This window comes from Physeter macrocephalus, chromosome 14, assembly GCF_002837175.3.
Source record: "Physeter macrocephalus isolate SW-GA chromosome 14, ASM283717v5, whole genome shotgun sequence".
NCBI lineage: Eukaryota > Metazoa > Chordata > Mammalia > Artiodactyla > Physeteridae > Physeter > Physeter macrocephalus.
The window spans coordinates 120,689,694-120,702,983 of record NC_041227.1 but is presented as its reverse complement, the minus strand read 5'-3'; the positions used below and the strand labels follow the sequence as shown (position 1 = coordinate 120,702,983).

The following is a 13,290-nucleotide window of genomic DNA, read 5'->3' as shown; positions in this document are numbered from 1 at the left end:
GCGCGGGCCCGTGAGCCATGCCCGCTGAGCCTGCGCGTCCGGAGCCTGTGCTCCGCAACGAGAGAGGCCACAGCAGAGGGAGGCCCGCATACCACAAAAAAACAAAACAAAACAAAAAAAACCTTACAAGTTATTCCTCATGGTACCTAACACTTAGTAATGCTGAAAAAAATGCTGTCTATTATTATTAGTAATGGAGAAAAGGTTAATGTTGAAAGAAATGCTGGCTATTATTATTAACAATGGAGAAAAGGTTAATGGGAAAAGACTGGAGGCCACAATCTATCTTAATATTTAATTGTATTTCTGAATTTTTATTATTAATCATTAACAATAACCATTTACTGAATACCTATCATGTATTATACATTAGACAGTTTTGAAAGATACTTTAAGGTATTCAAACTCTAGGGGTAAAAAGACAAAACACACAAATACAAGGTTACACAAATAAAGAGACTGAATTACACAAGAAACAAACCAGAATACATAAACACACATGTGTAAAAAAAATGTGTTACAGTGTGAGTAGAGTAGCAAGAGATTATATAGATGATTTTACAGAATAAAGAGTTTTCCAGAAAAGCAAGCTGTTCCAGCTATGGAAGAGAGCTTTACAAATAAACTGAGGAGAAGGACATGAAAGCAAGTGAGCGGTGGAGGAAAAGAAAAGAAGGTCAGGGACTGATCCTCAGTGAATAGTAATGCTATCAAGTAGAGTAGGAAGAAGGTGTGCTGGCACAGAAGCCTTTAAGAGGAATGGGAAAAAAACAAGAGTGACACCACAGAAGCTCAGACCAAAGAATAGCAGGGGCAGGCAGAGGCCAGGCAGGTCCAATAGGGTAGTAGAGGCAGAAACAATTTTACAGGGAATAGAGAAGCTGGAGATTAAAAGAAAATTGGAAGTAGTGAAAATCAACAATTCATATATGAACTTTACACGTGCACAAGCTGAGGCAGAGGTAATAGTATGCTATAACCTTGAAAAGATTTCCGAAGGATGGGGGTGGTCTGACACACTTAAAAGCTACCAGAAAGAAGCACAGAGGAAGAAGTTAACTCTAGAGATTAGGAGGTTAAGGATCTAGAGGTGAGGAATATTCATAGAAAAAGAAAAGAAGGGATCTATGAAACAAGGTTTACAGTTCAGGCTTAAAAAGTGGAAGCTCTTCAGCAGTCTCAAGCAGACAGCTATCCATAATTATCCAGCGGCGTGTACGTTTCCTTCTCCGCATACCCTGACCTAAGGCATGGGGGCTACCAGGCACCACACTCCTCTCTCATTAGTCCCAGCAGGAAGTCACTCTTCCAGACTGAGCTATTACTTCTATCTAAAAGCAGGGTCTTAAGGCACTCCCATTTACAAATTCCCTTGGCTAAAAACCCAGAAAAGTTTCCAGAAGCAACATGTCCTTCGATAAACATTGTTGTCCTGCATGATGCCAGGCACTCACTCTTTTCCATATATACAACCCCCAAATTTAATCTTTGTTTTCATTTAACAAACTACTTCTTCACCTTGCTCTACCCAACTCTGCCAGATCATCTGATCACACTGCTCACTCAGGAGAGCCTGTGCTTCAGAGTGTCTGTGAGTCAGATTTTACTATCTTACTGTTCATGACATGTTACATACTCGCACTGCCTCCACCCTCTCCATACCTAGGCAAACATCATTTCATAGTAAGTATAAGCAAAAAGGTCTGATCCTCAAATCACAAGAAACATTTTTCCTTTTTCCTTCAAGGCCCTGGTTGAATCTTTGCGAGATCTCAAAGTCAAATCCTGGTGTTTATTTTTCTGTTTCTGGGATATAACTGCCCTTCAATATTAACTGATGACTTAAAATTTAAAAATACATATTACAAAGTAAACTATTGCTCCCTCGTAAAAATCCATATATCACCATCATATTTTATTTTAATGGTTAATGAAATTAACCTTAGAGGTCTGAGGACTATAGGATAATGTATGTCAATCCCAAAACTACAGAATTGATCTCTCCCTCCTATGTACCTTTATAGTTTTGATGAAGTACCTATAACACCTCATTGCACTTATTTGTTTACACGTTTTTGGTTCACCTCACCTAATTGTAACTTCTTAAACACAGGATAAATGTATGTACAGGGCCTAACACTATATCTGACACATAAGAGATGCTCAATAAATGGGCAAAGAAAAAATGGATAGCTTACATAGAACCAAGACAACTGCTTCTTCCTCTATGTATTCCCCTAAGTAACGCTAAGTTGGACTGATACTTACTTTTTACAAATGCCTAAAATTCAGCTTTAAAAACCAATCATCATTTTGTAAAGTATCAGAAATCTAGTCGTGACATAGCCATGTTGATTCATTAAACTGTGATGCCAATTTCAATCAAAACAGTTGCTAACTATTTAGAGTATACACAGGTGGTCAGATTCTAGCCAAACTGAATTGAGATTGGTCTAATTGGGAGCTCCCAACAGCCTTGAAACCCTAGAGACACAAGGCATCTGTAAATCACAACCATTCTGACTTCAAACCAACTTATCAAACCAGAACCACAACATCCTAAATCCTATACTCAGTTCATGATCGTTTCCAGTAACTTCTCCAAGTTGTTGCATATTTTTCAGTAATACTTCCCACTAAATTTTAGATTGCATTTATAGAGTCCAAATAAACACTAGTAAATTAATCTTAGGTGTTATGAACAGCTTTTGCCACTATAATTACTAAAACTAGGAGAGAATTTTGGTGTGACCAAGAAAAAATGACCAGTCAAGCCCCAATTTTTTTTTATAACCACGTAGTATCAAAGCCAAAAGAAAAAAAAAAAAGACTATTTCCTATTATTTACAAGGATAAGTGTAATTTCCACTAGAAATTTACTGGGGCTAACAGCCAATACAAAATCTGATCTGTTTTCATTACCAACCCAAGTTGTCAAAAAAGCTTGAGTCTGGGGCTTAGAACAGCTCAGGAAAATATGACTATTAACCAAGGAACCTGCAGGGCAGGGACTCAAATTAGTTTTAGTCCTTTCCTCACTGGGCTGGAGTTTAACAAGTATAATAAAAATATTAATAAGTCTATGCTTCTCTCTTATTACCCCTTGAACTTATTTAGGACTGCATGCAGCAACTAAAGCATACTAACCTGGGAATTTGATTCTTCATCATTTATATCACCAAAATGGAAACTAGTATTTAAGAGAGACTCTGTGTGTGTGTTTGTACATATATGCTTGCTGAGCCCTATACAAAGCAAACTAAAGGCCAGGTTCTAAGAGGACTCAGTATCAGCTCTAATTGCATGTCAAGGTCACCTACTAAAAGGAAACCGAGAATGGTATGAGGGGAGAGTGCTGAAGAAAGCCAGGCAGTGGTTCTTAAATCAGCTTGCCTAATATACTGCAACCACCAGGCAAGTTAATTCTCCCCTCACTGTCTCACTTTCTTCATGTAAAAACTGACATGGGGTCAAATGAGAAGACACTGAGTTTTTGGTCCTTTTTCCTTTGGGGCTCTGGACCCTACCTATATAGTTCCTTTCCTCCTCATCATTGTCTCTCCATATACTCACACACTTAAACTTTTTGAAAATATCTTGAAATGTGAAAACAGGCTGACATCTATTTTATTGTTAGGCATGCAATGTAGTCAACGCATCTGGACACTCTAGCTGATTTAGCAGTTGAGAAAGTGGGGAGTAGGAGGTCTGCACACCCTCAAGTATTTCACACTCCCCTTTGGGACTTAAGACTGTCCCCGCAGGACAAAAAGGAAAGACTTAGAAAGATTATCTCAAGTGTAGGCTCACAAATCAATTCAAAGATTTAGTTCCAAAACACAAAATAAATGTGTGAAACCTGGGGAGGACAAGAAGAATTATGTGCCCCATTTATAGTAAATGTTCAATGAGTATTTGGTGAATTATGTATTTAAATACCAGGCCTCACTGGGTTCCTTTTCTGTTTACTGTCACAGACTTTTCCCAGAAAAGCAAGCACTTCTGAAGTAAAGCATGGAAAGGAAACAGTAAGCCCAACAACTGAACAAACCCATCTCTTACTGTATGAGGAGCAGTATGGAACAGAACAAGGTAATTCATTCAAAGCCAGAGTGTAAAGATGGGCCGCAAAAGAATATCTGCCCCATGTGACACAGCAAACATTTAACCTCCTACAAAAACGACTTGACCTTGCTATAGGGCAAAGCAAACGTTAATGTTCCCTCCTCACAGATGCAATCAATGGCTATACAAATCTTTTTACTGACGTTTACCCCTTGATTATTTATGACAATACCAAAAACTTTGCAAAACTTGCCACTGCAAACAACAGTAGCAAAATAACTGATCCAACAAGAGAAGCAAAGTACATCTAAAATGTTATTTGCTACTTCATCTAGTCCAAGTCATTTGGTAAATTACCAAAAAGGACATGAAATATAATTCAGTTCAAATGCTGCGTGTGGAAGACATTAAAAGCTTTTCTTAGATTACATCTTCACAACAGAAATTGCAAATATCGATTAAAAAGGAAATGATTTCATAGAGATTCTTTTGTGTAGTGAATGTTTCTTTCAAAAGTTACATAATTTCAGGGATACAGCTAGATTAAAATAATGGATGTAAAACACTGCAACAAGATTTTTCGAAAGGTAGGATGTGTATTATAACTGGCAGCCCGCGACCAACTCCTAACCTCCAGCAATCTGCGCGCAGCTCGCATTTCTCAACCGCGCGGTTGATAACAGTGATTGCCGTTTTAATCACCTCCCAACCTATCTCCCTGCACGCCCTCCCCCCTGCGCTGGGGCGCGCACAGGGCTCGAGAGCAAGCCCCGGGAACTCTCACAGGCCAGCCTGTGTGAGCAAAGGGAAGGAAATGACACAGGCAGGAAAAAAAAGCAAATCAAGGAAAAGACACAACAGCAGCTGGGCCTGCACCAGCCTCCAGCCCGGGCCCCACACTGCGCTCGCGCTCCCCCGCCCTCGGGCTCGCGGTCCGGCTCGCTCGGCCCGGAGCGGGCTGCCCCGCCGAGCATGGGCCCTCGACCCGCCGCCGCTTCCTTGGGATGCGCCGGCCGCGCGGCCCGGAAGGAGGCTGCCGAGTGGGCTCCGTCGGCCGGGGCCGCCCCGGCGGGCCGAGAAGCCAGAACCCCCGCCCGGGCCGCGGAGCCGCTAAGCCGCGAGCAGGGCGGGCGGGCGCCGGCGGTCCGCAGCCCCGGCCCGGCTGGCTGTCCATGCCTGTCAGGCGGCGGCCCAGGGTCCTCCTCCCCTCAGTCCGGGGCGGGGCAACGCGAAGCAGCGCGGGCACAGGCCGGGGCGGTGGCGACACTCACCCATGGTGGCGATGGCGGCGGCGGCGTCTTGGGCCCGAGTGTCACCTCCGCAGCCGGGGCTGCATGCCGGGGGCCCGGGCGGCGGGGACGGCAGCGGGCCTGGCTCCGCGCAGGGGGCGCGGGCTGCGCTCAGGGCCCCCGCCGCCTCCCCAGGCTCCGGCTCCGGCTCCGCCCGCAGCCGGGCGCTGTGGCATGGGCAGAGTGGCCCGCTACATCCCCGGCGCTCCTCGGCTCGGCCCAGCCCGGCCTCGGCGGCGCCGCTCGGCCGGCCCGACCGCCAGTCCCTCAGTCCCGCAGTCGCTCGGTCCGGCCGCCGTTCTCCACCTCAGGAACGCTCCGAAAAACAAACCGCTGGTCGCGCAGCTCGCCCCCTTGTCTGTCACTCACCCCAGCGCCCGCCAATCCTAGGCAGTCGCTGGACCTTGGTACCACCCCCCACTCACTTCACCAGCCAATAACAAGGAGGAAGTCGCTGCCCCCGCCGGCCCTCCCCCCCCCCACGCTCTCTCTCCAACGCCCCCGCCGGCCCTCCCCCCCCCACGCTCTCTCTCCAACATCCTAACTCTCAGCCGCCAGCTAATCATCAGCACCACTTGATGAACCAATCCCGCCTACTCTCGCAGGATGCCAATAGGCGAAGCCAAGGCAGTTTCCGAGGGCTGTCTACCGCCTGCCAATCATTGAAACAGAGCCCGGTTCACTCCGCTGCTAGCCAATCACATAGAGGGCTCTGAGCACCCTCCTCTGCGCATCCCTGGCAGGATTGCCCTCCCTCTCTCCCTGGGAGGTGTGGGTCGCTCCAATCACAGCTCGCGCTTGAGGCTCCGCCCACATTCCCACCTCCCGTCAGTCACCCAAGGCTCGGCGGGCGCGCGGGCTGGCGCGGTTCCCCGCCGGCTACTTTGGGGCTGGAGTTTGGGAAGGCGGCTGGAGGGGCCCCTTGGCCTCCCGCCCTCCCGGCTCTCGGCGGTCTCTGAGGCTGAGGTCCTGCCCCTCCTTGTGCCCACACCGGGCGCGTAATAAGCGGGGAGGGTTCTGGCTCTGAGCGCTTCCCGGCGTGTGGCCACCTCTGCCGCCGGATCCCCAGGCAAGTCCTCCGGTCCAGATGCTGCGCTTGCCGGGAGGCAGGAGCGGCTTACCACTGCCCGCCTTTGCCTGGGTCTCACACCTCCCGGGCCACACTCTCCAAGGGGCTGGGGTAGTGCCGGAAAGTGGGTCCTAGGAATCTGCTGGCCAGGGCCGAAACCATTAAGTGCAAAGCCAGAGAGGTTCTTTCGGGAAGAAAACTTTTTTTTTTTTTTTCCTGGTCATAAAAGCAATACAAGCTCTTTGTATTAAAATTGAAAAAAATAAAAATAAAACTTCCACCCCAGAGATAATTTTATCTTTCCTACCTAAATATACAACGTTTGATAAAAACGGCTTCACATTGTTTTGTAGTGTGCTTACATTTTATCATAAGTGTTTTCCGGGACCACTGAATATTGTTCCAAAACAATTGTACTGGCTGCATGATATTTCAAAATAGAGATGACCATAATTAATTTTCCCAACCCCCATTGTTCAACATGTTATACACCCAGATCTTCAGATTCCAAGTCCTCCACAATCCAGGTTCCCTTCCTCTGGCCTCTGTTCTACTGTAATATAAATCAGACGCCAGAATCATCTTCCTCTTGTCGTTTTGAACTGTCAACTAAGAACCTTTAGTGGTGGCTTTGCCTTGGTATCAAATCTCTTAAGAATTACCTTAGATTTCTCTCTTCTCTTTCTTTACACCCACCCCTCCCCCGCCACCACCATTCAATCAGGCCTCTTGTCCTGTTATTTTTTTCCTCCAACAAGCTTTTAAGTGTGTCATTTTCCCACTAGAGTAGATCCCTACCCAGTTTATTGTAGTTCCTTAACTATAATAACTTCTCTTTTCTGGGAGGTAAAGCAGAGAGAACTAATATTTATCAGTCATTTTCTATATGCCAGGCACATCCTCTCAATCTTTTCAGTAACTTTGAGGTAAGTAGTAGTACTGGTGTTTGAATGATGAAGGTGAAGCTCAGAGAAGCTAAGTATCATGTCCAAGTGGTAAAGCCAGGATCCACCTCAGGGCTTTCTGACACCCAAAGGCCATGTTCTTGCACATTTCTCAACTGTTTTTTTCATTATCACCCCCCAAGGAGAAAATTTTTAATTAATTAAATTTAAATTCTCCTTAATGTGAGAAATTAAATATTAAGGGATAAGATTTTGTCAGGTAGGGCTGAGCTTTGAAGCCCATATACCATCATATTATCGAAGATTTTTTTCACCTCGTAAGAATCATTTTTCGTCCTGTTGGGGATATCACCCTGTTAAGAGTGTGTAATAGGCCAGTGCTGGAGGTCACAATCTGCCAATCTGAGGCTCAGATCTAACCCTTAATTTTATTGAGCTGTGAAATAAATATTAAAAAAAAAAAAGACATTTATGCCAGTGGAAATGTAGGACCCACTCCTAGATTTAGGAATACTTGCCTGTATTCAAAGGTCCATTCAGCAGCTTCTCTTGGAATGTCTAAAACACAACTCCAATTTAATGTATTTTACACTGACCTCTTGATTCTTTCCCCCTCCCCCCACAAACCTTGCTCCTCTGTTTTCCCAATTGTTAAAATACAAACCTAGGAGGCATCTTCCTTGATTTTACTCTTTCCCTAACATCCCTATATCCAGTCATCCAGCAAGTCTTTTCAGCTCTCCTTTCAAAATGTATCTGAATCCAATTACTTCTCACCACTTCCACCCTAGTGCAAGCCACCACCCTCTCTACTGTATAACTGCCCTAGCCTCCTAACTGGTTTCCCTGTTTCCTCTGTGGCCACCCAACAAATGATTCTCCACAGAGCAGCCAGAGTGATCCTTGTAAAATGTAATTCAGATCATGTCACACCCCTGCTCTCAACCCTCCAATGGCTTCCCATCACACTTAGAATAGAATCTTCCAGGCCCAACAGGAGCTGGCTCCAGCCATCCTCTCCTACCTCAACTCTCCTGCTCCCTCAATCGCTCCAGCCACACTGGCATTCTCACCATACTTTGAACGTACCAAGCTCAGGACCTTTGCACTTGCCATTTGTTCTGCCTAGAATGCTCTTCCCTAAGATGTTCCCACAGCTAATTCTTGCATTTCATCCAGGTCTCTGCTCAGATATCAACTATTAAGAGCTCCTAAACACACCATCCAAAAGAGCCCCTCTCCCCTCCATCATTCTGTATTTCCATATTCTGCCTTATTTTTCTTCATAGTGCCTGAAATTATATACTTATTGTCTTTCTTCCAACTACAATGAACAGAAGCCGTGTAGGAAGAGGGATTTTGTCCTGTTCACTGCGCTACCAACAGCACTTTGAACAGCACCTTGTACGTAGTAGCACATGCAATACAACTACATTAAGTCTTTAGCTGAAAAGAGCCTTCGGATTTTTCTTCTACTTTCCTACCAACTGCTTTCTTTGAGGGCTTCATTTCTGTTGCCTGCTGCTTAACCAGCCATCTCAAACATTCCCATGCTGCATTTACCATACTGGGCTTTCTTCTGAACTTCAGAGGCATCACCCATTGAGTATCCCACAGGCACCTCAAATTCTACAGGTCCAAATTGAACTGATCATTTTCCTCCATAGTTCTCTATATCCTCTCTCTATCTTCAGTTCCCCAAGTTGGATGCTTTTGAGTTCTCTAACTTGGAGAGCTCTTCCTCTCCATTTCCCTTCCCTCACAGCTAATCTCTACCATGTCTCCAATCTGTCCACTCCTCTCCCAGCCCCAGCTCCACCATACTAGTTCAAACCCCCAAAATCTCTCACTTGGATTACTTAGTGTAACAGCCTCTCAAGATCACCCCCATCACAGGGTGATCCTTTAAAATGGATACCTGATCCTGTCATGCTCTGCTTAAAAACTTTAGAGTTTCCCATCACCCTTAGGACAAGTCGAATACCTGAATGTAGCTAAGAAGGCTCTTCAGGACACAGGCCATTCCTTTTCCAGCCACAAGTCTTTCCATTTCCCAGGTCCAACAACCCCATCATTCAAATTCTGTGTTCTGGCCACAGAGAACCACCGGCAGTTCCTCATATATGACTCTCTTTTGCCTCTAATCTCTGCATGTGCTACTTTCTCTGTCTCGAACACTCCTCTCCTCCATTCTTGCCCCACCCCCATTCTTTCAGGGAAGAACTAAGCCTAAACATTGCTCCCTTCAGGAAGACTTTCCAGGCAGAAACCCCTAAATCTGGGTACCAGAACAGCTAGTACTTTCTTCATCAAAGTGCTTATCTTACTCTATTGTAATTGCCTTTAAGAAAGTAAGCATAAAGACAGAGGCTGTGTCATTCAAAAAAGATGGCCTAGCATCTCTCACAGCACATTCAAAAAAGCAAATATTTGGGACTTCCCTGGTGGCACAGTGGTTAAGACTCCGTGCTCCCAATGCAAGGGGCCCGGGTTTGATCCCTGGTCACGGAACTAGATCCCACACGCATGCCACAACTAACAGTTCACGTGCCTCAACTAAAGGAGCCGGCAAGCTGCAACTAAGGAGCCCACCTGCTGCAACTAGACCCGGTGCAACCAAATAAATAAATAAAATAAATATATTTTTAAAAAACTCAGAATTCACAAGATATAAATTAATTAGGCTTCACTCTACTGGCTCTTAAAAACAGTCAAAGTGTTCAACGTATAATTCTTTTTTTTTTTTTTTTTTTTGCAGTACGCGGGCCTCTCACTGTTGTGGCCTCTCCCATTGCGGAGCACAGGCTCCGGACGCGCAGGCTCAGCGGCCATGGCTCACGGGCCCAGCCACTCCGCGGCACGTGGGATCCTCACGGACCGGGGCACGAACCCGTGTCCCCTGCATCAGCAGGCGGACTCTCAACCACTGCGCCACCAGGGAAGCCCTATAATTCTTAAAAAAAAAAATTATTTGTTGAATAAATAAGTGAACTTCCAATGGAGATGTTAGTAATTGAATGTAATTTCCACAAGTGTGCCCTTTTAGCTATGTATTTTATCTACTCTATGTTGTCTCTCTCCTCACTCTTCATTTTCCCCATGTGAAGCCTCCCAACTGGGCCAGGCCTTCTCAAGTCTATTCCCCTAGCTTTACACTGAGTAGATGCTCCTGGTTAAGCACGTGAGCCACTCCTGACCCCAAGACTCATTAGGCAGCCAATCACACACCAGCTGCACATTTTCCTTTTTTCTTCCAAGAGCATAGGACACATGACAGGGAACAATAAATACAAATGAATAAATTTCCTTAAGGGATAGCTCAATGAATTTGGTGTAAAAAAGAAAACAAACCAAAAAACCTATCACCTAATTTGATGAAAATTCTTTTAATTCCGAGGTAAAGTGGAATATATTCAGATTACCAGTTCAACCAATTAGTTTATCCGCATTGTTAAGGAGTGATGTACACAGAAGATTTTACATCTTCTTTACATTTTTATATATTGACATTTACTTCTAAAGAAAAATTGCTTTTCGTTTTGAAATTCCACTTCTATAAATTTATCCTAAAGAATACTTTGCAAGAGAGCAAAGGTAAAGAATGTTCATCGTAGCATCTTCTGTAAGATAGACAACCCAAATGTCCATTGATAGAGACTAGTTAAATAAATTATGGCACATTAATTAATATAATAAAATACTATGTAGCTACTAAAAAGAATGAAGCAGACGTCTCCATTCTAATACCAAAAGGAATCCAGGATATATCTGGGGGGAGGGGGCGCAGGAGACAGGTTATAAAGCAGATATATATAGGGTGATCACATTTCAGTTTTTAAAAAAGTTCTTTCACACTTAGTGGGAAAAAAGGCCAACATACACTGAACACTTCCTATTGCCAGGCACTGTTTTAAGTGCTTAGCATATATTAACTTATTTAATTCTCAAAACAACCTTACGATATAGATGCTATTATCCCCATTTTATAGATGAAGAAATAAGCACAAAGAGCTTAAGTTCTTCCCCAAGGTTGCTAGCAACTGAGAGTAAGAATTTGTTCCCCAGCAGATTGATACCAATGAGTAGAGCAGACTGTTAACGGTGGTTGTTATTTTAGGAGGTTAGGATTAGATGGGACATTTATTTTTTTGCTGTATATTTCTATAAGGTTTGACTTTTTAAAAAACAATAAAGGTTACCTTTTTGGCACAAACCAAAGAAAGATAAAAAGAGAAAAAAGTAAAAACTTATATCCCATTCACTGTCTGGGGATAGAATAAAGAGAGAAAGTGATTTCAGTCAAGACGAGGGTAGTATGTATCATGACACTCTCTTTTGTGAGATCTACTGGCTCATTTATTTTCTCTTCATAGAATGTCTTCAGAGGAGTCCTCAGGGATCCAAAAGTTGAGGACTCTTAGGGTGTGAAGCTTTATTGACAGCTGTGCTATATATTTCTAAGAGGAAAAAAAAGTAACTCAACCACACGACTGAATTTCCGTAGTTGGCTAGAGGCAGAGTCTTCATTGTTCCTGTCTGATTCAGCGGGGGCCCCCGGCAGAGTTGGGGCAGCTACATACTACACGAGCGCTTCTTGTAAGAGTCAAGGCTATGGACAGAGCCTGTCACTGATACTTCCTTACCACTGAAAGGAAACTTGAAAATGAGCCCAAGCCAGCTCAAGGCTCTAAATGATTTTGTGTTGCTAAGACAATGACCAAAGATAAGGCAAAGGCAAGCCAGGACCAGACCCTATTCTTTTGACTTTAAGGTACACCTGAATCCCACCCTCTCACATGCTGTCTCCCTAATAGGACAATAATGTGACTAGTTTTCTTTTTAAAAAAATGCTTCCCTGATAAAAGTAAGACACGATTATTGAAAATAAAACTCAATTATAACATCACCACCCAGAGATAACCAGTTTTGATATTTTGGTATAATTCCTTGTAGTCTTTCTTTAAAAGTTCATATATAAAGTATGATATATATTTTAAAATTTGGACCATACTATACATATAGTTTTGCATCTTTGTTTTTCACTTAACATTATATTATAAACATTTTCTCTGACATAAAATATTCTTTGAGTGCTTCCCTAGTGGCGCAGTGGTTAAGAGTCCGCCTGCCGATGCAGGGGACACGGGTTCGTGCCCCGGTCCAGGAAGATCCCACATGCCGCGGAGCGGCTGGGCCCATGAGCCATGGCCGCTGAGCCTGCATGTCCGGAGCCTGTGCTCCGCAACGGGAGCTGAGCCTGCATGTCCGGAGCCTGTGCTCCGCAACGGGAGAGGCCACAACAGTGAGAGGGCCCGCATACGGAAAAAAAAAAAAAAAATATATATATATATATATATATATATATATATTCTTTGAAAAATAATTTCTAGTGGCAGAATAAATACTAACTGCAGGAAAGACTGCAGGGCACCGCCAGGGGTCAGTGCAGAGCTGTTTAGTATGTCTTGATGCAAGAAAACTGGTTACACAAGAATTCACATTAACAAATCCTATCTATTAGATTAGAGGACTATTCACATGAGTAACCACGTTCCCTTCTAGAGCAGGCTTCCTTAGTACAGATTTCTCAGATCGGAATGACCACATTCCTCCAAATTAATTTATATTCAACATTTATAATAGACCTTGGTTTATTTTATAGAGATATAGTTCTCACCTGCTTGGTATGAGATCATCTGTGCATAAAATACTTGGCCTATTTTATAGGTTTGTTTTGAAAATCAAATTGGCCTATTTGATAGGTTTGTTTTGAAAATCAAATAAATAAAATATGAAAGTATCTTATAAATTAGGAAGTGGCATTTAAACTTCACGTTGCCCTATTTTAATGATGTGCTATTCAGATATTTAGATGAGTTATCTCCTATAAAAACTAAAGAATGCCAGGTAGTACCAAAATTATGAGATGAGGTATAACAGCATATGCTTTGGCACGATAACA

The 13,290-nt window shown here is 43.7% G+C and overlaps 1 protein-coding gene across 2 annotated transcripts in view; it reads right to left on the bottom strand.

Moving 5' to 3' along the window:
- Positions 1 to 5,643, bottom strand: part of MAP3K3 (mitogen-activated protein kinase kinase kinase 3) — a 72,358-nt gene extending 66,715 nt beyond the window's left edge. For both annotated transcript variants that reach the window (XM_024130258.3, XM_028498406.2), the window contains exon 1: positions 5,337 to 5,643. In XM_024130258.3, coding sequence (XP_023986026.1) covers positions 5,337 to 5,340 — 4 coding nt within the window. In that variant the 5' untranslated portion in view covers positions 5,341 to 5,643. The remainder of the gene's footprint in view (positions 1 to 5,336) is intronic.
- Between the last annotated feature and the right edge of the window lie 7,647 nt (positions 5,644 to 13,290).